The 27536-nt window shown below is 46.2% G+C and overlaps 1 protein-coding gene across 1 annotated transcript; it reads right to left on the bottom strand.

The window, feature by feature from the left end:
• Window positions 1-15102: 15102 nt before the first annotated feature.
• TCIM (transcriptional and immune response regulator) lies at window positions 15103-16785 on the bottom strand. Its single transcript, XM_063175269.1, has one exon. It carries the CDS (start codon window positions 16735-16737, stop codon window positions 16417-16419), a length of 321 nt encoding a protein of 106 aa, XP_063031339.1. The 5' UTR covers window positions 16738-16785; the 3' UTR covers window positions 15103-16416.
• Window positions 16786-27536: the final 10751 nt, after the last annotated feature.

Raw genomic sequence — 27536 nt, 5'->3', positions numbered from 1 at the left:
TTGAAAGACCACAAAATTATATTTCTCTGCTGATTTTCCAGGTGGCAGGATTTGATACAGAGTTTTTAGTTTTTCACTGCTTCCTTTTAAGTCAATTTGACAGAAATGGCTTTTGGTACAAGGCAGAATTTGCTGGGTGTCACAGCAGGGGATAATGGAAACATGAGAGAAATGGCAAAGCCCAACTGGGGGAGATCAAAACTCTGTCTGGAATGCTCTGGAATGCATGAAGGCTGTGAAAAACGCCAATCACTTGTTTTTAAAATTTTAAAAGTTTAATAGTAATTAAATGGTTATAAAAAAATAGTAATACAATTAGAGTAATAATAATTTGGACAAATTGAATTAGGACAATATGAGACAATAAATACAAAGAGTTATGGACAGTCTGGGTATGTTTTCCTGGGCAAAATAAGCCCAAAAATGGACACTTGTTAACAAAGGATTAACCCTTAAAAGCAACAGCCTGTTGCATATTCTACAGCTCATACATGATGCATAAATTCCATTCAAACACAGGATTCTGCCTGGTCACCATCAACTTCCAATCCTAACAGCACCTTCGAGGTGTTAAGAAGTTTGTTTCTTGTGATAAGAGGGCAATAAATTCTTTTTCTCTGAAATATTCAGGTGTCCTGTGGCTGCCATCTCAGTGCAAGACCTTTCTATAAAAAAAGAATCCTACACAGCATCGTTTCTAAAACTATATTTAACACACTACTAAAGAGAATTAACACAGCGTCACTTTCTAACACAACACATGTAATACTCATTTGAATATTTGCGAAAAGCCAATCATAAAATACATGCATTTTTCACAGAGGCCAGGTTTTCTGGAAAAGCAGAAGTCAGGGAAATTTGCACCTCTCGTGGGACATTCGCTGGTCCACCAACGCATCCCCTTTTACCTCTTGGGGAGACCAAGAGCTGCAGCAGGACCTTCCATTCGGCAGGACCTGGCAGATTGGGTGTGTGCTGGGCTTTGTGAGGATGTGGAAGGGATTTTTGCACGGTTGGCACCGGCGTGGCCACGAGCACGACGTCTGCAGGGGAAGGAAGGGTGGTGGCCGTGGGCAGCGCAGCCACAGGGGCACCCTGCAGGAACGGGAGCTGCCCTTCCTCGCGGCTTTGCTGATTAAGGAGCTCCTTTTGTTGGCACTTTGGGCTGGGATTAAAACATTGCTGGGAGAGACACGCTCAGGGGCAGGCCAACAGCTTGTTCCCAGCTGGCTCAGCACTTTCCTGTTTGCAATTCCGCCTCTCAGAGCTCAGAAAATGCTCCCTGAAGGCAACGGGGTGCTGGGCTGGCAGCCCCACACAGCCCCTGTGGGGTTTGTGAGGTCCCTTCTCTCTTTCCCCATTTCTGAGGCACTTGAGAGGTTCAGACTCCCCAGAACACCTGATCCCAAAGACTCCCCTCTAATGTATAACCCTCCCTTTTAATTTTTAATTCTTACTGAATTTAGGGGTTTTCCTTCTTTATTGTTTCCTTCATCTTTCAATGCCTAATTTCATTTACCAGCAAACCTAAAGTTTATTTGTAAAAGCAAATCTCTTTTTCCGTTCATCAATCAGTGGAATCCTTCCCGTGGTTTCTTTTCTCTCCCAGTGCTGGTTTTATCTCCCAGCAGACCCACAGCTTGTTTGGAAGGACAAATCCCCCATTGCTCTCCCTGCAAAGTGGAGGAGCTAGGGGATGTTTCTGCACCCATTGCTTGGTTTAAAGGTCAAGGGCTTTAAAGGGTTGGTGGTGGCTCCTCCTGCTCCCCCTGCCAGAAATGTTCTGCCTGGGAAATGGGCTGTGACTTAGCAGGCAGCTTTCTAATGACTCCTCAAACTGAGATTTTTATCCCTGCAAATGCAACTAGGTCTCAGTGTCCCTGATTAGTTCCTTGTGACAAATTCCATCTGCCTGCCTGCGAACAACAAAGACCTAAAAAACCTGAGCACCAGCCATGCAGCCGACTGCTCCCATGCTGGGCTTTGTCATCACAGGAAATCACAAAACAGGAAGCTCTTCCTTGTTCCACTCAATTTCCTGGGACTATTTGCTGTGAAATGTCACCTTCTCAGATGAAGGAATGGGATTTATCACAATTAAGGGAGGCTTTGACATATCCTTTTAAGTGAATTAAGGGTGCTCTAATTCTGAATTCGCCCAGGGCCCTGTTGGTGCAGTGGGAGTCCTCAGAACATCAAAAGCTTGCACATTTTTGGGCAGTTTTTGGTGTGATTTTGCTGTTCCTGTTAGTGTGGGCTGCCAAGGTTGACAATGAGTGGCTCATTGTCAGAATGCTGGCCCTGAACATTCCTGAGGAGTGCAGAGAGAGGACTCTTGTGCTGGGTTGTTGATTGACCGAGCCGCTTCCGATGTGTTTGGGATTTTGAGTCACAATGCACCTGCGTCACTGCCCTCGTCAGTCAGCGCTTTCCTGCTCTGAGATTTTGGCTGCCACACGAGACACAGAGGAGCTGAACCCGTGTCACAGGGGTTATATTGTTATATTGCACAGGGGCCCTGTCTCACAGGGGTTGTATTGCACAGGGGGTCCATGGCACAGGGGTTCCGTGGCACAGGGGCTCTGTGGCACACAAATTCTGTCCTACCCAAGTTCTGTGGCTCAGGGGTTCTGTCTCACACAGGTTCTTTGGCACACAGGTTCTGGGGCACAGGGGCTCTTGTGGCACAGGAATTTCATGGGTCAGGGGTTCCATGGCACAGGAGTTTTGTGGCTCAGGGATTCCATGGCACACGAGTTCTGGGGCTCAGAGGTTCCATGGCACAGGGACTCTGTGGCACAGGGATTTTGGGGCTCAGAGGTTCCGTGACACAGCCATTCTATGGCCCTGTGGCACGCAAATTTTGTCTCACACAAGTTCTGTGGCTCACGGGTTCTGTCTCACGCAGGTTCTCTGGCACACAGGTCCTGGGGCACAGGGGTTTCATGGCACACGGGTCCTGTGGCACACGGGTTCTGTGGCATACAGGTTCCTTGGCAAACACAGGTTCTGTGGCACATGGGTTCTGTGGCACACATGATTCTGTCTCACACAAATTCTGTCGCACACAGATTCTGTCTCATAGGATTTCTGTGGCACACAAATTCTGTCTCACACAAATTCTGTCTCACACGTGTTCTGTGGCACACAAGTTCTGTCTCACACATGTTCTGTGTCACACAAGTTCTGTCTCACACAAATTCTGTCTCACACATGTTCTGTGGCCCACAAGTTCTCTCTCACACAGATTCTGTGGCACACACAAGCTCTGTCTCACACAGGTTCTGTCTCGCACAGGTTTTGCTCCACAGGTGCTGGTGCAGTGATAGCAGAGCCCTGGCATGGAGAAGGGCAGGCAGAGGTGGCTCCCAGCAGCACTGCCCACCCTGGTCCCTCAGTCTCCTCCTCAGCCCCCTCACCGTGGAGGTTTTTCCCTTTTTAACCCTTTAACCCCTCCCAAAGCTCTGTCCATCAACCCCTTCTTGGCTGTCCAGTGGTGGAGATCTCTCCCTCAAACCCTGATATGAGATCGTTTTGTCCAGCTTACTTCCTGAAATCACTTCCTCCAATGAATAATTGGAGCTCAGGTGTTGCACAGTGACAAACCAGCCCTCCCAGATGTCCCTTGATAACCACACAAGGGTTATCAACATAACTATAAATCTATAAACTTTTCTTAACCTATAGACGTGATATTTGTCTGTTAATTGTGAGAGTCAATAATTGCATTATTCATCCGTCACGGATGAACTTTACAGAGCCCTTGGTGGGAGTTGCTCGGAGCAGTTATTGTGTCTGCTCAAGCCCACCTTACTGTGCTGTTATCTGTTTGGTGACATTTCATCAGAATTTTCAGCTGGTTTTGTTCCAAAATTTTAAGCTGGTTTTGAGTGGCTCTCCAGCCACAGGAGGGCGGCACAAACTGCCGAAGCGCTGGTTACAGCCTGGCTTTGTCAGAAAAACAAAATCAGAAACCAAATTAGCGCATATTTATGTGTTTATTACGAAATAAGAGATAAAACTGTAACAGGAAGGAAGGAGGGAACCCCCTCAAGCATCACCCAGCCCCACTGAGCCCTTGTGCAAATCCAAGGAGAAAGACTGTTTGCTTTTCAAAGCAAGATTTATCTCTAAATAATTTTTTAAGTATCAAAAGGAGGTTAAGCCCCCACGAAGTGATCTAGCAGAAGCACCCTGTTTCCTCTAAGAGCTGAGGGGGGCTAGAAAGCCAGCAGGATTTTTGTGGCACCTTTCCATGGTCTAAATGTGCTGCAACAGACTTGGACAGTGACATAATGCACTGCTCATTCACGAATCATTTACCATCTCAAATATCTCTTTTAAAGGGGTAAAGATTTAATTTGGTGGGTGTTTTGATTGTGTTTACAGTGGCTTGAGAAAATGAGTGGGTGCTGCAGTCCCAGGGTCTCTCTGGGTACAGTTTTTGTGGTCAGGAGGCTCAAGGGTGCCTGGAGACACAAAAAAACCCTCAAGGGTGATCTTAAAGCTCCTGCTCAATCTCCTGCTTCACTAAATAAAGGAAAAGTTAAATAAATGATGTTGAAATGCAGAATTGCTGGCAATGCTCTGCAGCTTGGCTGATGTTTAACCTGAAACCCGCTCAGGTGATGGGATTTGGCTGTCTGAGGGGTGTGTGGGGCTGAGGCCAGGCCAGGCCAGCCCTGCTGATGTTTTCTGCAGGATAAAGACAATTTCTTGGCCAGAGCTCAGCCTGCAGCAAGGCAAGGGCATTGCCTTCCAAAAGAGGTTTGTTTGGTTGGTTGTTCGGTTGAAGTGAGATGTTTCTGAGAAAGGTTAAATTAAGAATTGGCACACAGTGGCAAGGGACAGCATTTGGGAATCCGCACCTGAACCAGCCAAACCCTGAAAAATGAGTCCAAAATGGAATTCTTTTATTAGCTTTCCCCTGGCACTGACACCTGCAGGCTTTTATCTGCAGCTGTGTGGGAAAAGCTCGCCCTGCAAACCCAATTCCCAGAGGATGGGGCTTTGAGGAATCAGACTGGGTTTGAACCCATCCTGGAGAAGTGTCACAGACATCTTTTATGGAAAATCCTTTCCTTAGGGTTTTTCCTCCTGAGAAGCTGGGAGGCCTCAGGAACAAAATGTAAACAATGGTTATCTGCTGCTGTGGAATGCAACAGGTGCATCTGGGATTGGTCTCATGGGGTTGTTTCTAATTAATGGCCAATCACAGTCAGCTGGCTCGGACAAAGAGTCTGAGCCACAAGCCTTTAAGGTTATTCATTCCTTCTTATTCTATTCTTAGCCAGCCTTCTGATAAAATCCTTCTCAGCTTCTCAGGAGAAAAAAAAAACCCTAAGGAAAGGATTTTTCAGAAAATATCATGGCTACAATAATATCTTATAAAAATTAGGTTACATGACTCAAAGTGGAAGGGCGTCAAAGCTGAATTTCACTCTGTAAACAGCAGCCTCGGGTCATTGCTGAGCTCTGTGCCAAAGCACGTTGGGTTCTGTGAGGAGACTCTGAACTCTGCTCTGCCCCGTGATGGGTGCGTGGCTCTGGGCATCAGCTACAGGCAAAGAGCAAAAATTGTCCTCCTAAAGCCAGGAGGAGCTTCCTCATCTTCCCCAGCAGGGACTGGAAGGTTTCCCCAGCTGTAGGAATGTGCTCTTTGCTGACGGCGTGATAAAACTATCTTTCGTCCTCTTAAAGAAGAGTTTAAAAGTTAGTTTAAAACTATCTTTTGTCCCTTAAAAAAGGAAAGAAGCTCAGAAGTTTCTCTCCTCAATTAGGTGAAAAAGGCATTTCATAGGTTTGGGGGACCTCACCTCAAACTTAAGGATGCCCAGTTGGACAGAAGCCAAAAAGACTTTCTGAGCAATTCACTAGAAAAAGAAAAGAACAAAGAAACAAATTGCTTTTGTGAGGTGTTTTACCAAGAGCAAGGACCTCTTCCACCTAAATCAGTTTTTCTCTGTAAAGAGTTTGTTATTTTGCCTTTTATTAAAACCGTTTTGTTTTCAACACTGCCACAGAAGCCATCCTGCTGATTTTATGCCTTCAGAGGTAGCTGAGCTATCTTGGGTGAGAAATAGACCTCCAAGAGCTTGTGAGACCTGGCTGGAAGAGGCTCCTATTCCTCCCAGCCTGTTCATTCTACTGAGAATTAATGGGGCTCTTCCTCTCTCTCCATTACTGGCTATCCACCTGTGAAGCTGTAAAGGGTTAGAACAGTAAATCTCACAATCAAACATTCAATTATACCTAATTTATTTGCTTATGGCACACGGTAAGCTCTGCAATCAAGTGTGTTAGGCTTTATGTCCCAAGCTCTCCTGGGAGTCAGGGGACGTGCCTGGCAGTGAATTTGGGGGGTTTTGCTGAGCACAGGGACAGGCAGGGACTGAGCCCTGAAAATCTGGGGTGTCCCAGGCACAGAGACCCCGGAACAGCATTGGTTCAGGTCTGCCTGCTCCCTGACTTTGGTAAATGTGGTTTTCGTATTTATATTGTGCTAAAACACTCAGTGTTTAAATCTGGGGTGTCCCAGGCACAGAGACCCTGGAACACCATGGGTCTGGCTATGCCAGCTCCCTGACTTTGGTAAATGCCTTTCCAACCTCACAATGTGTTTTTGCATATTTATATTGTGCTAAAACACTCAGTGTTTAAATCTGGGGTGTCCCAGGCACAGAGACCCTGGAACACCATTGGTTCAGCTCTGTCTGCTCCCTGACTATGGTAAATGCCTTTCCAACCCCTCACAATGTGTTTTTGCATATTTATATTGTGCTAAAACACTCAGTGTTTAAATCTGGGACTCCCAGGCACAGAGACCCTGGAACACCATGGGTTTGGCTCTACCTGCTCCTTGACTTTGGTAAATGCCTCTCCAACCTCATAATATGTTTTTTTTTTTTTGCATATTTATATTGTGCTAAAACACTCAGTGTTTAAATCTGGGGTGTCCCAGGCACAGAGACCCTGGAACACCATGGGTTTGGCTATGCCAGCTCCCTGACTTTGGTAAATGTGTTTTTGCATATTTATGTTGTGCTAAAACATGCAGTGTTTAAGAAGGAGTTTATTGTTTGAATAAGGATAAAACCAGCATGAGTTTGGCAGCACATTCTGCATAATATATCAAAAAGGTTTTTTTTTTACTTCTGTATAAAATCCTTCAAGTCACCTGGAATTTTTCCACGGGCTCTGCGCTCTGCTCAAGGTTTCAGTTTGCCTTAGAGTTGTACATTTGTCCTTGTCCTCTCTGTGCTGCCTTCCTGCAAGCCTGGCTCAGAAAATGGCACCAGGGTGAGGATGGAAATCAAAGTCTGGGGGAAGAAAGGCTCTGATGGCTCCCAAGCAGATTTCTAAATGAAAAATTGTGTCTTGTACTTTACTGTTCAGGAAAAGGGGGAAAAAAGGTGTCTGGATTGGAATATTTTCAGCATTTGGGAAGGCAGGTGAATTTTAAACAGAGCCCTGCTGGATTACAGCCAGTCTGGGAAGCACAGTGTGGCAGTTCTCTCTTCCCTCTCCATTATGGTCCAGGCAGAAACAACAGCAGGTGGAGAAAGTACTTTCAGTCAGATTTTCCCTAATTCCTTGAGGCATTAAAGCATCTCTGCATTGCAAGGACGATGGAAATCCACTTTTTCACGCACATGAATGTTTTAAAAGCTGAATTTTCTGATGGTGTGGGAGAGCAGCAGCTTTCACAGATCCCCCTGGGAATTCCTTCTCCTGCAGTGATGGGTCCTGGGTCCCAGAGCCAGTTCCCGCAGGAATGGGGGGGATGGCAGGGTGTCACCCTGACTTTTTAAGATTTTCTAAGCCTTCTGATGTTCACATTATTGTAACCAATTTTCTCACACGCTCTGTGTAAATAAGTCATTGTTTTGCAGTCTTTTATGGAGGAGGAGAAATTTGATATCATATTATAATATTATAATTATAATTATCTATTATATATATATATCATATATATATATATATTCATCAAAATAATAAACCATCCTCCTGAAACATGGAGTCAAGATTCTCATCTCTTCCCTCGTCCTGGGACCCCTGTGAACCCCACCACAGACTGTCACTTTTGGAAAACTATAAATGTTTGACGACTTCGGTTATCTTGACTGATGATCCTTATCACATGCTGATTTTCCTTGAGTGTTCTCAGGTGGTTCTGGGGGAAGCCCATCTCCACACCAGCTACATCTTTTTTACTTTATTTTTATTTTTTATTTGTTAATGAGGCATTCTTTCCTTCTGCCACCAGGAGTTTCGCAACTTCTGCGTGGTGACCCGGGCCGTCCGTGGTCTGAGGTTGGATTTGCGTTACAATTTATCTTACCATTTTTATTTTATACATTTTCCACTCAAGCACGAATTACTTTACATCACACACAGCAATCCTGCAGATGAATCAGTGCCCCTTCCCTGGCCTGGGGCAGTGCTGGGCGCTGGAAAAAGCGGATTTTCCACGGGGGAGGCTGCAGGAACCGCAGCAGCAGCAGCATCTGGCTGGGTGATGCTCCCGATGAGTGTGCGGTGATTGTGCAGTGATGCTCCCTTGGCGTGGGCGCTGCCCCGGCTCTGATTCACTGCCCGGGGCCCCAGCTGGGAGCCCTGGGCCAGAAAAGGGCAAAGCTTCCCACGGCACAGCGTGCTGGGGAAAATTAACCCACAAACACCAGAGGTTTTTGTCCAAAAAGGAGACACAAGAGTCCTTTGACTTTATTCCAATAAAGGCAGAGGCCATGGGGCATCCCCTGGGGTCTCTCCAAGTTTTGGAGGAGCAGCCTCCCTTTTTATCCTAATTTCCTTCTCTTTCCCCATTTCTGAGGTACTTGAGAGGTTCAGACTTCCCAGAACACCTGATCCCAAAGATTCCCCTCTAATGTATAACCCTCCCTTTTAATTTTTAATTCTTGTTAGGAAAATTAACACACAAACACCAGAGGTTCGTGTCCAAAAAGGAGACAGAGGAGTCATTTTGCTTTATTCCAATAAAGGCAGAGGCCATGGGGCATTCCCTTGGGGTCTCTCCAAGTTTTGGGGGACTCAGCCTCCCTTTTTATCCCAATTTCCAGCCACATTTCCCTTCTCTCTTTCCCCATTTCTGAGGCACTTGAGAGGTTCAGACTTCCCAGAACACTTGATACCAAAGGTTCCCCTCTAATGTATAACCCTCCCTTTTCATTTTAAATTCATATAGTTCTTTTAATTCTTACAGAATTTGTGGTTTTTCCCATTGTTTCTTTCATCTTTCAATGTCCAATTTCATTTACCAGCAAACCTAAAGTTTATTTGGAAAAGCAAATGTCTTTTCCCATTCATCAATCAGTGGAATCCTTCCCGTTGTTTCTTTCCTCTCCCAGTGCTGGTTTTATGTCCCAGCAGCCCCACACCTTGTTTGGAAACACAAATCCCCCATTCCTCTCAGTGCCATGGGTGCAGCTCACCGGGAATAAGGGGCTTTTTCAGGGCTGTCTATTAAGATTCTGGTCATGGCCCAGCTTTTGGTTTTTAGTAGAGATAAATGGCAACTGTGCCATCTCCTGTTGCCTGCAGTATTTTAGAGGCTTTTTGTCTCATAAATAGCCTTGTCTTGACACTGGAGCATCATTTTGCTGCACGTGAGGCGTTTGAGCTTTGAAACCCCAGCCCAGCTCTTTTCTGTGAAAACCACACGAACACATCCACAAATCTCACTCTTTACAGCTTGTCACTCACACTTAACCTGCTTTAGAGAAGAGGTTTCCCTTGGCATTCTGCAGATGAAATATGCTTCACCTGTGACTGTTTTCAGAAGCACAAGGCATCCCTGTGCCAGGGGCACCCAGGCTGTGGGTGTGAAAAACGCCAATCACTTGTTTTTAAAAGTTTAATAGTAATAAAATGGTTATAAAAATAGTAATACAATTAGAGTAAAAATAATTTGGACATTTTGAATTAGGACAATATGAGACAATAGAGACAAAGAGTTACAGATGTCCAGGTACCTTTTTCTGGGCAGTACGAGCTTGAAAAAATACACCGGTTAACAGAAGATTAACCCTTAAAAACAATAACCTGTTGCATATTCATACACCTCATCCATGATGCATAAATTCTATTCAAACACAGGATTCTGTCTGGTCAGTGTCAGCTTCTCCCTCTGAATCTTGACAGTGCCTTCGAGGTGGGAAGAAGTTCGTTTCTTCTGATAAGAGGGCAATAAATTCCTTTACTCTGAAAGATTCAGGTGTCCTGTGGCTGCTATCTCGCTGCAAGTCCTTTCTTTAAAAAAAGCATCCTCCATAGCATCATTTCTATTTTAACATTTATAACCTAAAACTATATTTAACACAGTACTTAAGAGAATTAACGCAGCATCGCTTTCTAACACAACACATATAATATTCATTTGAATATTTGCAAAAAGCCAATCATAAAATGGGCATTTTTCACATTTGCCAAGCAGAGCCTGTCCCTCTGGGTGCAGCAGGGCAGGAGCTCAGCTCAGCAGTTAATTTTTAACCTGCCTGTTGCTCCATGGTGTAGGGGAAGCTGCCAGGGAGGTGTTGCTGTTGACTGGAGCTCACAAACACGGCCAAGCGAGGGCTTGGCTTTGGACTCTGCTCCTGCTCTGTGTGCTGGATTTCAGCAGGCGCTGGAGGTCACAGAACTGGCTGTTCAGACTCTGGGAACATCCTCATCTGCTCCTGAACACTCTGCTCAGGTTGAGCCGGGCTGCTGACTCGTTCCAGCCTCATCGTTTCATCTTTGGAGAGATGGGGATGGGTGTTTGTCACTATGGGACACGAAATAACACAACGCACACACTGCTGTTCTCAAGGTAAAAAAGGGAAGTTTATTTTCTGACTCCAACATTTATAGATTTGCAAAAGTGACAGTGGATTGGAGGGTGACAGTGCCACCTCTCCTATGACACTGGACAAACAAACAGTCCATCAAATTTCTTCTCCTCCATAAAAGAATGCAAAACAATAAGTAATTTACAGAAAGTGTGTGCGACAGCTCATTACAAGAATGTAAACATCAGAAGGCTTAGAAAATCTTAAAAAACCAGGGTGACAGGTGTTTGATGAGGGGACAGAGGGTGGGACCTCTGTGTGGTCTGCTGTCACTGACACCCTGAGCTTTCTCTTTCCAGCACTGTAGCCCCACATTTCTCTTCACAGAGAAAAGCAAGGCACAATTCCTCCCAAGGATATTTCTGGATTTTGCATTCTCTGAACCTCAGAGAAAGGGAAAATAATTCTTATCATTTGCTGTGCCTGTTTCTGCCAAAGTAGAATGCAATATGGAGATTGTTTACCCACAGTGATGGTGTTTTGGTTCCTTGGCCTATCAGGGCCAGGTGTGTAGCCCCACATTTCTCTTCACAGAGAAAAGCGAGGCACAATTTTTCCCAAGAATATTCGTAATCTCATTTGCTGTGATTGTGTCGTGCCAAAGTAGAATGCAATATGGAGATTGTTCACCCAAAGTGATGGAGTTTTGTTTCCTTGCCCTGTCAGGGCCAAGTGTGTCAGGATTGTTGGGTGACACTCATGTGATTCTAGGCAGTTGTGTGCAGGTTTGAGTGCTTGGCAGATTCAGTTTTAGATGTATAGAATAATATAATAAAGTAATTAATTAGCTTTCAGATAAGATGGAGTCAGATGCATCATTCTCTCTCTCCTCCTTGGCATTGCCTGCAAACCCAATACAGCACCTTGAGTTGCTCCCCACCTTCCCCAGTGTGTTAAGCCAGAGGTTTTGCCAAAAGTCTTCTCCTTAGTTTGTGTCCTGCCTTTCTGTGGCTTCTCCCCACCATCAGTGCTAGTGGGGAACCAGCAGCACCCTCCCAGCACGGCTGCTAGACCAGCTGGATAAAATTAGCTGTTCCTCCACACGTTCCTCAGGACGCTGGGCCAGGGGACACCCAGTACAGCCAGCCTGACTCATGGAGAAGAATTAATGGAAACGCCCGGCTCCTGCAGGGAGGAAATTCCTCGAACAGCCTTTTCCTCTGTTTGTTGTGCTGGAGGCTGACAATGGGCTCTGCTCCTGGCCCTGCAGGCGCCGGGAGCTCAGGAAGGGCTGGTGACAGTGACAGCGACAGCACCGCCCTGACCTGCCCTCCCACACCTCCCAAACCCAAACTAATCTCTGCCATCCTCCCAGAACCCAGGGCATCCCTCTGGCTGCCTCTGAAAGGCTGTTTCAGCTTGTCAAAGTGTATTTTTACGAGCAAAAAAGTTGAAACTTAACATACCACTCGACCAATCCACACTCAAAAAAGTCTCATGCTTCTTTCCCTTCTGTATTTAAATTAGAATTCAAAAACTAGTGTTCTTCAGCTGTCTAGTTGTTTGTAATTGGCTATATTATAGTATATATTGTTAGATATACTATAACTATAGTATAGCTATAATAAGCTATAATATATAGTATATATAGTATATATAGTATATATAGTATATATACTATATATACTATATAGTATATATATACTATATATACTATATATTATATAAGCTATAATATATAGTATATATTGTACTGCGCATGCAGGAGTTCACCGAACAATTAAGGAATCTCCCAACATATTTGGAGACGTCTATTCTCAATTTATTTATTTGAATCAAACTGCAAGAATGAGTAATTAACATTAAAATGGTTTCTTCCATACATTTACTGGATTGAGAATGCTTTAAATGTGAACTGTTTGCTCAGACACCTTGGCACAAAGCCCAAGACCCCTGTGCCTTTGATTTTGACCCATGGAAAAAATTGCCAAGCTTATATGAGGATTTACAAGCCAGGAAAGTTTAAGTAGAATGATAGTGAATTTATCATGGGGTGAAAAATAGATTTTTGGAGTTTTTAGAATGGGGTTTGAGGTCCCAAGATGGAGGAATTTGGGCGTGCCTTGTCCTTTTCCTTCTTCTTCTTGGCCTCAATCTTCTGGGTGATGTTGGCATTTTTAAATTGGTTTAGAGGAGAGGCTCACTGTCTAACATAGGTGATTAGGTATTGGGAAGTAATTGTAAATAATGTACACGTAGTTTTCAGTATAAAATACAACACCACCCTGAGGGTATCAGAGTGCCTCTGTTTGACCTGCTGCACAGACCTCGGCAGGTCAGAGAAAGAATTTTATAGATAAAAAACAATAAACAACCTTGAGAATGAGAATAAAAGAGTTCTGACTCCTTCTTCAACTGCTGGGCTAGGAAAAGAGATTTTCTAACACATCTCAGGGTCACAGTGAGCAGCAGAGATTCTGAGACTCCCACACCTCTCAAACCCCAATTAATCTCTGGTATCCCCATGTGCAATACAGTTTCAACCAAAACATTATGCTGTGATTCTAAAAATGAAGTTAAACCCTTCTTACCTGCCCAGGGGAGGTTAAACTAGCGAGAACTGCTAATTCTTGCAGTGTGGGCAAGGGCCCTGGGATGGTTGGACATTTGTACCTCAAACTCTTTTTGGCTCATGTTCCATGAGAATTCATTGCAGGTTTTGTTGAGCCTTTTGAGTAAGGCACATTCCTGGAGCGCAAACCTGCCAAAGCAGCAGACAGGCTACAACCAAGGAAAAGTGCCTTTCTTCACTCTAAATATCCAATAAACACATAACTTCTTAATAAGTGGCCTTTATTTATCAGGGATACCACTCAGGCTAATGATTTCCAAGTAATGAGACAAGAGGGACTATAAAATCCCCAAGTCAGTGGATGTTATGAATCATGTTATGCAAATCTTGTGAGCAGGACTGTCTGGGCAATCCCAGGACGTGCCAGCAGCAACCAGTTCAGAGGGTGTGGATTTCAGTCTGCCACAAGCTTGGCGTCTGCCAGATTTTTCTCCTTCTTTCAAGGAAAGGCTGGTGGCAAATGCTACCCAGGGCGTCGGTAGCAAAGGGGAGCTGGGTTTGGCTTTGGGGACCCAAAGGGTGACAAGGCTCTCCCAAATCCAGCATTGGCCTGGTTTGGTTTGGTTTTGGGGTCCAGAGAGTGACAAGGCTCTCCCAAATCCAGCATTGGCCTGGTTTGGTTGTGGGGGCCTAGAAAGGCTCAAGGTTCTCCCAAATTTTGCATTGGCCATGGCTGGGTTTGATTTTGGGAGCCCAGTGAGTGACAAAGCTCTGCCAAATCCAGCACTGAGTTTGGTTTTGGGGCCCAGAGAGTGACAAAGCTCTCCCAAATCCAGCGTTGGCTCTGGCTGGGTTTGGTTTTGGGAGTACAGAGAGTGACAAAGCTCTGACAAATCCAATATTGGCCCTGGGTTTGGATTTAGAGGCCCAGAGAGTGACAAAGCTCTGCCAAATCCAGCACTGGTCTTGCTGGGAGGGGAAATCACCGTGCATCCCACTCGACTCATAAATAATTATAACTGCCCGTTCCATTAGGTGACTTAAAAGATTATTTCCAGTCTCCCTGACTTATTGGCAATTTGGAGTTGTTACTGTAGGCAAAAAAAAAAACAACCTGTAGCTGGGCTATTGCTCTTGCAAGCTGCTTTATCTTTGTTGCTCTAAGCAGAGTCATGGGAATGTTTTTATCTAAACCATCAGGTTATTAGAGGACAGACTTATAAATAACCAGTCTTTGCTATTTTTAAGTACTTTCAGCATCGTCTATCATGATAGTACAGCACAACCTGCAGAAAAACAGCCCAGTTCTGCTGCCAAAGCTTTGTAACTTATTGCTGTTTCTTTGGGTGATGAGGAGCAAAGCCTAGGTTTTCTCTGCTCTGCAGAAATGCCAAAGGCTGATGAGCCATGCTCCTGAAGCATCATTTTCTACACCTTTCCACAATGCAGAAGATGTTATTCTGCTTTATTACAGAGGGGAAACTGACGCTGGAGTTGATTAGAGATAAATTTGGTGAGGCAAATTACATGGTTGCCATGGCAATTGTGGGCCAAGCTGGTGCTGGCAGGTGGGATGGGGGAGCCAGGGGCTGCTCCACATCCTGAGGATGGGCTGCCAAAGCCATATCTGGGGAATCAGGGAGAGCTGCAGGTAGTCTGCTCCTAAACCAGGCCTCTATGAAATGACAAAAAAAAAGTCTAACCCCACCACTCCAGGAGAACTGAGCATTTCAGACAAGGTAATTTAGATTTACTTCATAATTTATTAGTTTTCACATCGCTGTATGCAATAAATTATAGCCAATATAATATTAACATTGTTATAAAATATTGCCATGAAGTAAGTACTCATCTAATAGTGGCTGTCACCTACACAGAGAAGAACTGTAGTTATTATATTTAGATTTTTAGTGTTAGTGGTAAGTGAACATAATATTAAGGAACTTCACAGTAAATTCAGGGAAATCTGTCATTATTATTGCTTCTGTGCAAACGACTTTTCCTGCACACACAGAGCTTGGCAAGGAAAGGCACAGCTGTGCAGAGTTAATGCATTCCCGGACGGCTGAACTCACTGCACCACGCTGCCTTGGGGGCATTTCACAGATTCTGACCCTGACCAGCAGCTGGGAGGTCTCCAGAGCCCCCCACCACCACAGCAGAAGGGCTCAGGCTGAAGAGCACAAAGTCTGGGAGCACCAAGTCCATCAGGAGGTCCTGGGTGTGGGGTTTCCCCCCAGCTCAGTCCCATGGCTGCCCAGAGGAGCAAATCTGCCCCAGCTGGGAGCTGCTCTCTCTCTGAGAGCCTCTGGCCACCAGGCTGCTGGCCACAGGGATGTGCTGTGGGCACTGGTCCTGCTGGCCACACCAGAGGTGCTGTGGGCACAGATACTGCTGGTCACACCACAGCTGCTGGCCACAATGATGTGCCATGGGCACTGGTCCTGCTGGTCACACCAGTGCTGCTGTGGGCACTGATGCTGCTGGCCACGCCAATGTGCCATGGGCACTGGTCCTGCTGGCCACACCAGTGCTGCTGTGGGCACTGATGCTGCTGTCCACGCCAATGTGCCATGGGCCCTGGTCCTGCTGGTCACACCAGTGCTGCTGTGGGCACCGATGCTGCTGTCCACACCAATGTGCCCTGGGCACTGATCAGGCTGCTGTCCACATCAATGTGCCATGGGCACCGATGTTGCTGTCCACACCAGTGTGCCACGGGCACTGGTCCTGCTGGCCACACCAGTGTGCCATGGACACAGATGCTGCTGTGGGCACTGATCAGGCTGCTGGCCACACCAATGTGCCATGGGCACTGGTCCTGCTGTCCACACTGGTGTGCTGTGGGCACTGGTCCTGCTGGTCACACTAGTGCTGCCATGGGCACCGATGCTGCTGCCCGCAGGGATGCTGCTGTTGGCTCATGTTTTCCAGTAGAGCTGAAGCCCCTGCATGGACTGTCAGCTCCCCAGGCCCACCGAGCATGCTGAGCGTGCTAGGAGCCCTCAAACAGTCCCGTCACAAAGTTCTCCATTCCTGCTCCCTCCGCCAGCCAGCTCAGTGAACTTTGATGGAGTATTTCCGAAACGTCAGGAACTGCAGCAGCTTGTCTTTCCTCCTCTGCTTTAGCGCCATCAGCGCCCTGGTTTTTTCCTCCATGTCCTGGTCGGTGGAGAGGATTATCTTGGCTCTCTCCTCCGCCTTCTTGTCGCCGGAGTTTCTGAAGAGTTTCTGCAGGGACGCCTCGTTGATGCTCTCGAAGATGTTGGCCGCGGCTTTCTTGCGCAGCGCGGTGTCGAAGCGGTACCCATGGAGCGAGGGGCTCACCCGCAGGGATGTGGACATGGCTGCAGTGCTGGAGCTCGTCTTTGCTCTCATGGAAGCTCTGCCGGCTCTGTCCTGCTGCTCTGCTGCCTGCAGGAGTGGTATTTAAAGGCAGGCTGGAGGAAAAGCCGGAGGGCTCCGGTTACAGCGCTGAGATCACGATGATGTCAACAGCCAACAGTCGCAGGCAAAGTTTAACATTTAAGTTGCCAACTTTGCTGTCTTGCAGACGGGATGAAAAGCCCTCTCTGCTGCTGGAAATCTTCTTCTTCTTCTGGAAATATGGGGGGTTTTGACCCACTACAGAACAGGCTTCTGGAAATCTTCTGGAAATATTGGGGGGGTTTGACCCATCACAGAACAGGCTTCTGGAAATGTTCTTCTTCTGGAAGTGTTGGGGGGTTTTGACCCATCGTAGAACAGGCTTCTTGAAATGTTATTCTTCTGGAAATATTGGGGGGTTTTGTCCATCACAGAACAGGCTTCTGGAAATGTTCTTCTTCTGGAAGTGTTGGGGGGTTTTGACCCATCATAGAACAGACTTCTTGAAATGTTATTCTTCTGGAAATATTGGGGGGTTTTGTCCATCACAGAACAGGCTTCTGGAAATGTTCTTCTTCTGGAAGTGTTGGGGTTCTTGACCCACCACAGAACAGGCTTCTGGAAATCTTCTTCTTGAATTGTTGGGGGTTTTGACCCATCACAGAACAGGCTGTGGGACTGAGCCAGCACAGCCCAAACTCCGCTGCTGCCCTTGCTGCATGTGAAAAGCACTGTGTGCACAATGGATCATATCATAAATGAGTAAAACTCCAGGTGAGAAGTGCTGCAATGCCAGCAAGAGGCTGGAGCCTGTGTAAACAGCCAAGAACTTGGCTCTGTCTCCACTGCCAGCACTGCAAACCTGCTCCTGTCTGGGCATGGGTTCCTTTCTGCTGCTTCCAGCAGATGTAACTCATCTTTAGTGCACACAGAGCTGCAGTTTCTGACTGACAATGTTGTCCCAAAGGCAGGTGATCCATAAAATCCTCTGAGGTTACTTCCCTGGGTGTTACACCCTCAGCTGTGCATGGCAATGCTCTCAGGGGGAGCAGGAAAACTCAGTTTGCTGCCCTGCTCCTGCCTCCAGTGTCCTTTTGCTTAAATTTCGTGCTCATTAGTGCTGGAAAGAAAACTCACCTCTGCTCCACAAGGCTTTCCATACCACCCTTGGTCAATGACAAGCCCTTGGGCTGGGAGGACTCTCCCTTAGTCATACAGGTCAGTTTTGGCTCCTGTGAGGAGCAGGGAGCTGCACCCAATGTCCCTTTGGGTCCCTTCTCACTCGAGGGGCACTGTGGGCAGGGCACAGCTGCCAGCCAGGGGCTGCTCTGCCCACCAGGGCTCCTGCTGGCCTCACACACCTGGGCTGAGCACAATCCAGCCTGGCCCAGAATAGCTGTGGGTTCAAAAGTCACTTAAGGCCAGGAGCCAGAGATAAGTGTATTTTGGTTAATGTTTTAAAGCAGCCGGATGCTGCAGAGGCTCTGTTTGGTAAACTAGAGGTTTGTTTGCTGTGGCTACTGACCCTGTTACTCATCCTGGCTGAAAGGCTCCAGAAACAGCCTCTGCCCCCATCCCACTCAGACCAGGGGTTTCCCTTTTTTACCGGAGAGCTGTGGAAATTACCTCTGACCACAGTGAAAACAGATCCAAGGAAACATCACCCAGCTGCTTTTTATTCCACATTCCCTTTAAAACTTCAGCTCCTCTGGGTGGAGGGAAGGGACGTGTCTGAGCCACACACAGGAGATATGTCTGTGCCTCTCTGGCACTCAGCAGGAGCAGTGAGGAGCTGAGCACACCTGAAGGTTTTGTGTAGATGTTTGTGCTGGCTCAGAATGGAGAAGGGGATTACCTGTGACTTGTTGGTCACCAGGTGAACTGGCATGGGGCCTTGAGAAACTGAGGCTCAGAATATCCTGTGATACCTGAGAGATGTAACAGATAGATATGGATGCTATAGATATAGATATATAGATATAGATATAGATATGTGTAGATGTATAGATGATGTATAGATATATATATAGATATAGATATACAGATATAGAGATATAGAGATACAGAGATATAGATATATTATATATAGATATATAGATATATAGATACATAGATGATGTATAGATATATAGATATAGAGATATAGATATATAAATATATAGATACATAGATATATAGATATATAGATATATATAGACATATAGATGTATAAATGTATAGATATATAGGTATATAGACATATAGATGTACAGATATATAGATATATAGACATATAGATATATAGATATACAGATGTATAGATATATAGATATATAGATATATAGATATATAGATATATAGATATATAGATATATAGATATATAGATATATAGATATATAGATATATAGATATATAGATATATAGATATATAGATGTATAGATATAGCAGGGCAGGTTGCTCCTGAGCCCCAGAATAACTGGCAAACCCAGCTCCAGCCAGGCTCAGATCAATTCCAGCTGGCCAGAACTTGCCAGGCTTCTTTCCTTAGGACAGGGAGTGGCCTCATTTCAGTGTCTGCCCACTTTCCTACCTGGGACTTGGGACTTGGTGCTGCTGGGCACAGCCTGAACCAGCCCTGAACCCTGCATGCCCATTTCCTGCCAGGACATGGGTTTCCTCAGTGCTGCCAGGACTTTGCTCTGGCACGAGCTCTCTCCGCACGTGCCATCGCTTCCTGTGGTTCTGTCACTGTGTGAGTTACTTTTTACAAGTTTTCCACAATTCCTTTTGTATTGTGCTGGATGTTCTGTGCTTCAGAGTGTAAACAACAGCTTTGCAAGTCCCTGGGACTCTTCTCCCACCAGGCAGACGTGCAGCCTCTCACCTTGCCACGAATTGGTGAGGCCAATTCGTCAGCTGCTTGTTCAACATTTGCAGGGCTGATAAATCCACCCTGAAAACAGAACAGTTTTGGTGTGGCTGCCTGGAAGAGATCTCATGGTTTATAGACTGTGCTAGCATGAAATGTGGTGGGGGAGCAGAAGGAAGCAGTGCCACATGTGCTGCCCAACCCTTCCTGCTCAGAAAGGGGGTAAATCTGCCCAAAACACGTGCTTGGATGAAACGCTCAAAGGACAGGACAGATAACACAGTGTCAGGGTACCTGGGGTAAAATTCAGTGCCAGGAGATCAGCCAAGATGTTGTGGGCTGAAGAAAACAAATCCTTTTTTTTGTCCCCTGGTCAAAAAACAAGAGCTGAGGCAGGTTCACGTGCGCCTTGTTTTCACCACTCCCACTGCACATGGAATCACTCTGCAGGTATTTGCAGAGATGTGGCTGACAGCATAAATTAGCAATATCTGGGGAAGATACAAGCTCAGAAAAGTATCTGCCATGGAAACCGAGACTAAAGCTGATGCTTTAGGAGTAAGACATCAAAAAGCTGCCAAGATCAAGCACGCGTTCCTTGTGAGCTCATCTCACACAGAGCACTAACAAATGTCTTTGCCCCTTCAAGCTTCTCTGCCCACTTTGTATAAATTTAGTTGTGCTTGGCTCTGACAGAGCGATGAAGCATGCCTCGTCTGTTTTTTTCCAGTAATTCTTGTTTATATGGGTGTTTTAATACTGCTTTCCCAGCAATGCCTAGGAGGAATTATTCATGTGTTGGATTGGAGAGCAACTTCAGAGAAGATGTGATTTCTATCATCGCTCTCCTGCTATTCTCTTGTAATTGCTTTGTGAGACGCAAACGCTCCATTTCACCCGTTAATGGGAGGATTAATTCCCATGCCCACCGTCTGCAGAGAGGCACAGCCACATCTCTGATTGTGCTCTGCTTCTCCTGCCGGCCTGACGGGCTCGGGGTGCTTTGGACGGGGCGGTTTTGCTGCCAGGAAAGCCCCGGGACTGAGCAGGGAGATGGAGGGAGCTGGGGCAGCCACAAACTCCTGCAGAGAGCTGGCTTTGCCTTCTTGTAACCTCCAAAAGCACTCCAAAGAAGGCAATCCGGGATGCCTGGCAGCTCCCTGGGCCGTGTTTTGCATAGCTTTCCCTCCTCTGGCTGCTGCCAAAGCCTTGCACGGTCCGGAGCATCCATTTGGGGTCAGAGGATGCAGCAGCCCCCGTGGAGCATCAGAGCTGCCCTGCCCTTCTCACCAGGCATAGGGCATTGAGAAACTGAGACTCAGAATATCCTGTGAGATGTAACAGATAGATACGGATGATATAGATATAGATAATAGATATTATATCTATTTATATCTATATATCTGTAATATATAGATAGATATAGGTAGAGATAGATAGATAGATAGATAGATAGATAGATAGATAGATAGATAGATAGATAGATAGATAGATATAAATATATATGAATAGGTATAGATATAAATATAGATATAGATAGATAGATACAGTTATAGATGTAGATAAATATGATAGATATAGATAGACATATATAATAGGTATTATATATTTATTAGTATATAGATATATAATAGATATTATATCTATTTATATCTATCTTTATCTATCTATATATCTGTAATATATAGATAGATATAAATAGATATAGATATAGATATAGATATAGATGGATAGATAGATATAGATATTTATATATAGATATAGATATAGATATAGATAGATAGATAGATAGATAGATAGATAGATAGATAGATAGATAGATAGATAAATATAGATATTTATAGATATTTATAGATATAGGTATAGAGATAGATAGATAGATAGATAGATAGATAGATAGATAGATAGATAGATAGATAGATAGATAGATGATGATAGATAGATAGATAGATAGATAGATAGATAGATAGATAGATAGATAGATAGATAGATAGATATAGATATTTGCTTTATCCTCAGGCCATTCAGTGAAAACCTAACAATGGGAAATGTCCAGGAGCCTCCAGCCATCTCTGCTCTTCCCATCCCTTCCCTGGCTTGGAGCTCTGGCTCCTCACAGCCTTCACAGCTGCCACGAGCCTGCAGCTGGGGAAACCCAGCCCTTCTCAGGAGCCACAAATGCCCCTGGCTGCTGGGAAAGGGCTCTGAGATGGGAAGGTTTCCGAGATGCAGTGCTTGCAGACAGCTGTGGGACGGCTCTAAGGTCAAGGAGGAGCTGGTTCATTGTGTTGCTCTTGGAGTCCACATTCCTGGGAGGTTGTCAGACACCCAGCTCATGCGAATGGCAGCGCTGCCCTGGCTCCAAGCTGCCCACAGCCTCTCTGCACGGGGCCTTGTGTGCCTCTGGGACTTGTGTGCCACTGCGACCCCACCTGAGGTTTCTGTTTGTTCGGCCGCTGCTTGGGTTTTCCTGTGGTTGTTCTGTCTTTAATAGAACATCTGGGAACACTTGTGCAAATCTCACGGCAGGACACCGTACCCTTTGCTCAGAAACCCCAAGAGTTTAACTTGGCCATCTGTGCTCCTTGTGACTCCTCCTGTGGTCCCCATTTCCGAGATATGGGACAGGGCAGGTACTTGTCCCCAGATTAGAGGTTCAGGATAAGGAGGTTCTTTTAAGGGCACTTCTGCGGCAGTTCAGTTGCTGGGAAGCCCAGATATATCTCAGACAATCCTCACACAGCTCCCTGGCCTGAAAACAGGAAAAACATACTGGTTTTCAGACAACAGAAGGCACGGTGGCACAATTAAATTCCATCAGAAAATATTTTAATAGGGGAAAAAATAAGGAGAATTTTTTCTAAGTAACTTAGTTAATTTCCATCAGAAAATATTTTAATCGGGAAAAAATAAGGAGAATTTTTTCTTTAAGTGAGGGGAATGATGCAGCCCCAGAAGTGTGCAGAGCAGCCCTGTCCTGCTCTGGCCCAGGGAATGGCTGCAGCTGGCTGAGCCAAGCATTGCTCTGTGCAGGGAGACCATATAAGAGTAAAGCCTGTGCTGTTACTGATAATGAATGTCTCCTCATTTCTCATAAATTCCCTGCTAAATGTACGATGACCAAGTTAATAATGCAGTGCAGGGCATGACGGATGGCCAGTTACAGTGAGTAAATCATGTCTGGGAAGAAACAGAAGAGAAACAGAAACTTCTGGCACTTTTACCAGGCAGGACCCCTTGGGAGAAGCCCTGAATGCAGCAAAGCAGAGCTGAGGACACATCTGGGACTGCAGGGTCTGGAGATGCAAGGGCTTGCTGTGCAAAGAAGCCACAGCTGATTCTCTTGGTGCTTGAGACTTCTCAAATCCATCTTGCAAAGAGAAACTCTGCCTGTGGTGCTCTCCACGTGTCATGGGAGATCATTCCTGAAATATGGTGGTGGGTTCCTATGCAGAGCATTGTCACGAAAAGAACAGCCTGGTCTGTGGGGATGCAGGTGGGCAACACCCAGGGGTGTGCAGCAGGGTGGGGATTTAAGGGGCAAAACTCCATCATGTGCCAGCAGGACCAAGCCCATGGGATGGCACTGGCACCATGGCATGGCATCAGTGTCCTGGGATGGCACCAGCACCATGGGATGGCGCCAACCCCATGGGATGGCACTGGTACCGTGGAATAGCACCAGTACCATGGAATGGCACCGACTCCCTGGGATGGCACCAACCTCCTGAGATGGCACCAATGCTCTGGGATGGCACGGGCACCATGGGATGGCACCAGCACCATGGGATGGCACCAACACCCTGACATGACACAAGTCCCCTATGATGGCACCAACTCCCTGGGATGGCACCAATGCCCTGGGATGGCACCAGCCCTTCATGTCCTGCTATCCCCCTGGCAGCCAAGGAAAGTGTTGGAATATCCCCGATATTCCATCCCTGAATACACTGATGACTTCAGCACCTTCCCGCCGGCTCAGGAATGAAAGTTTGGACTTTGGAGCACGAACAACCTTTTCCTTCTGTGCCCGGTTTCCTGTTTGATCTTCCTGCAGGTCCCGAGGAGCCGTGGCTGCAGAGGGGCTCAGCAGAGCCGTCTCCAGCTGTCAGACACCTCATTGTCTCTGCCTCGGGGACGGGCCCACGGAAATCCTGCCGTGGGGCAGGGCTGGGGGCTGGCCCGGGTCTGGCCCGGGTCATTGTCGCAGCGCCTTGCACACGCTCGGCGCCGCCGTGCCCGCTGCTGGGGCTGGGATCTCTGCCCAGCCCTTCCTGTGCTGCAGGAGAGGTGGCAGACAGGATGTGCCTTGGTGCCTTTGTGCTGCTCTGCTGTGTTGCACGAAATAGTTTTTACTCTGCTCCTCCTTCTGGGGGGCTGCAGTGCCCCCCAAAGCCCCCCATGGCCATTGTAAATCAAAGGTGACGCCAGCAAAGGAGAGGGAATGATGTATCTGACTCCATGGATATCAGAAGGCTAATTAATTACTATATTATATTATATTATATTATATTATATTATATTATATTATATTATATTATATTATATTATATTATATTATATTATATTATATTATATTATATTATATTATATTATATTATATTATATTATATTATATTATATTATATTATATTATATTATATTATATTATATTATATTATATTATATTATATTATATTATATTATATTATATTATATTATATTATATTATATTATATTATATTATATTATATTATATTATTATATTATATCATATTATATTATATCATATCATATCATATCATATCATATTATATGCTTTATTATATGCTCTATTATATACTTTTATTATACTTTATTATCAGACACCCCACGCTGTCTGATGGCCACAATACAGGGGGGAAGAGGGAGCTATGGGGAGAACAGAGAACATTAAACTACAATAACACAACTATACATCACTAAAGCCTTTCTTGATATTCACACAAGAGTTATATTTTAATTGTGAGAGCCAATCATCTCATTATCCATCTGTAACATTAAGGGTGGGCTAGGGTACCCAGGGAGGGTTGTGGCCATGCAGAGGAGATCCTGGGCTAGCAGGGGACACCAAAGGCTCTGTCTGGGGCCTGGCTGACCTCTGTGCAATGTTTGAAACCCTGCAAGCAGCCCAGGCAGGGAAACACTGGCTTTATGTTGAAAGAGCTAAGCCAGGTCCAAGGTCAGAGGCACGGCCTTGGTGAGCAGTGTTCACATTTCAGTTCCTTAATTCTGTGCCAAAGCAAAAGGGGATGGGGCAGAGGGAGCTCCTGACCTGGCTGTGTTTTGGAGAGGAATGGCTGAGGTTTGTGCAGCTAAATAATGCTGGGAGAAGAATACCAGGGAAGGGAAGGGAAGGAGGAGAAGAGCAAAACTGCATCTGTGGAGATTGATCAGGGATTTATCAGAGATTTATCAATGCCGTGCTGATCGTCTGGGAGATGAGCCTGGCACTGCAGAGTCATCAGCCTTATAGCTCATTTCTCCACTTACAAAAGAGTTTCTGGGAGAGAACAGATGGTGTTTGGCTCCTACCACCATCTCTGGTGGCCCAGCAACTTTGCTTTGAAGCTGCTAGAAAAGCAATTTCTGTGATCCCCTTCCCATCCCTGTGGCAGTGCCTGAGCCACGGGGGCTGCTGGCTGCATTTGGGGTATTTTGGGGTATTTTTTGCATGCTGCAGGAGGATGGGAGCTGCTCCAGAGCTGCCATTCAGGTTTGTGCTGAGGCTCTGGCTGTCCCCAAGGCCACTGCAGCCGTTAGGGCAGGGAAGTGAACTTTTGCCAGTGCTGTTTTCCTCAGAAATCTGCCTCAGCTGCTCACGTCAGCCCTGCTCAAAGAGCAGCCCAGGGCTGTAAAGCCTATCTGTGGGACAGGCAAGGCTGGCAGCTCCAGGCACCAGAGCAGAGCTGCCTGCCACAGGTCTGAGCTGGGCAGAACTGGAGCAGGGAGGCTCCCAGGAGCCCTGAATCACCTGTGGGGTGAAAGAAACAGGGCAGGAGAATTTTTCTCCTTTTAATGCCTTTATTAAAAGTGGTCAGCTCAAGACTGGGAAGCTCGCTGGGCTTGCTGTGCCGCTCCCAGGGTGATTGGGAGGAGAAAGAATGTGCAGCTTTGTCCACTAATGGGCAGAGCTGGGGGTCCCATCCTCACTAGAGCAATGGATAAAACCCTGTGTTACAACTTTTGAGTTTTCTAGGGTTGGGGTCTTGGTTCCAGCTGAGGTCTCTGCTCAGGGCAAGAGGCAACAAAGGTTCTCAGCATCTCTGCAGGCTCGGCACTCTGTTCCTCACCTCCAGACATCACTCTGGTCTCTTAATTCTGTGTTGGCTCGTTGTTTTGGGGGTTTTTTCAGTAAGTTTGGTGGGTGGCTTCCCATGGCATGCTGGTCCCGAGGTTATTTTGCATTCTCTCTGATGTCCCCCTCCTATGTCCCCTCCTCTCGCCATCCATCAGCTTAGCCCCAGGCAGGGCCTTAGTGATACAAAAGGAGCAATTAATGAAATGGTGATTACAATAACAGGTAGAACTTCACCTTGGCAGCAGCTGGTTTAACTGGTTCTGCAACTCTTTTTTTCCCCCCAAAAAATTGGCAGATTTTGTTACTTATGACATGGGGCAGCTCAGGACAGCTCAGAGAGCTTCCCCTCGTGTCCTGGACCAGCCCCAGTGGTGCCATGTCGCAGACATCTTTTTATGAAAAGCCTTTCTTAGGATTTTTTCTTCCTGAGAAGCCTCAGGAACAAAATGTAAACAATTATTGTCTGCTGCTGTGGAATGCAACAGGTAGATCCGTGATTGGTCTTGTGCAGATGTTTAGATTTAGTGACCAGTCACAGCAGAGCTGGCTCTCTCTCTCTGTCCGAGCCAGCTGCCTTTGTTATCATTATTTTCTTTTCTATTCTTAGCTTAGCCAGCCTTCTGAAATGAAGCTTTTCCTTCTATTCTTTCAGTATAGTTATAATGTAATATATATATCATAAAATAATAAATCAAACCTTCTGAAACGTAGAGTCAACATCCTCGTCTCTTCCCTCATCCAAGAACCCCTGTGACCACTGTCACAGTGCCACAAGCAGCAGCCTGCTGCCAGCCCCTGCTCCCAGAGGTGTTTAACTCTCCCAGAAACGCCTTCTAGATGTTTCCCCACAGCCACAGCCACAGTTTCAGTGAGTGATGCCTTGTTTACATGGGAGCCTTGTCTTTGTTCTCCAGATCTGCCCTTGACTCGCTGTCAGGTGTCAGCGTGCAGGGGCTTCAGGCTGTCTGCTGGGTTATTTATGCAGCAGTTCAGATGAAAAAGAACCAGTTTAGAGCTGCCAGTAGATTTGAGTTCTGGGAGGGAGGGGAGGGAAGGGGAGAGGGGTGATGCTGTGCGTATGGCAAGCTGTGTAGGGTCTGGCTGAGCAGAGAAGTGCTGATGGTGAGCCTGGGGCCTGAACCCTCAGAGGTTCAGGGTTGAACCAGAAGCCCAGCCAGCAGTTTGTGCTCTGGAGTTGTTGGCATCTGCTTAGGAGAAGTAAATCCAGTTTGACTTGGTGTCTGCCTCATGGAGAGAATCTGCCCATCACAAGGGTCTGTGTGAGACTGAGGGAGGTTGTAGGGTCAGGGGACACATGGGGAGTCCTCACCACTCTGATGGGGACCTAAAAACTAAAATGAAAGCTGTGGTGTGTCAGTAAACACTGCTGAGTGTGACATCAGGACACTGAGGCCATGAGCTCATGTCCAGCACCCTCTGTGCACAGAGCTGAGTCAGTTCCGGCCATGCTGAGTTCTATGGAAGGAGCATTTTCCAATTCTGTTCAGGGAAATCTTACAGAGAGAGTAAACAGCTATCTGACCCCAAACCCTGCCCTTCTGTGATCAGCTGGGGAAGGGGGTGTTGGTGCAGCAAAGGGGATCCTCACCCCAAGGTGCTCCCAATGCTGAGTTTGGCAGGC

Source organism: Melospiza melodia, chromosome 23, assembly GCF_035770615.1.
Source record: "Melospiza melodia melodia isolate bMelMel2 chromosome 23, bMelMel2.pri, whole genome shotgun sequence".
Lineage (NCBI taxonomy): Eukaryota > Metazoa > Chordata > Aves > Passeriformes > Passerellidae > Melospiza > Melospiza melodia.
The sequence above is the reverse complement of the archived record's forward strand: the minus strand, read 5'-3'. Positions and strand labels throughout refer to the sequence as shown.

Coding starts and splice junctions, on each gene's coding strand:
- TCIM (XM_063175269.1), bottom strand. CDS start 16,737: ATGAGAGCAAAGACGAGCTCCAGCACTGCAGCCATGTCCACATCCCTG.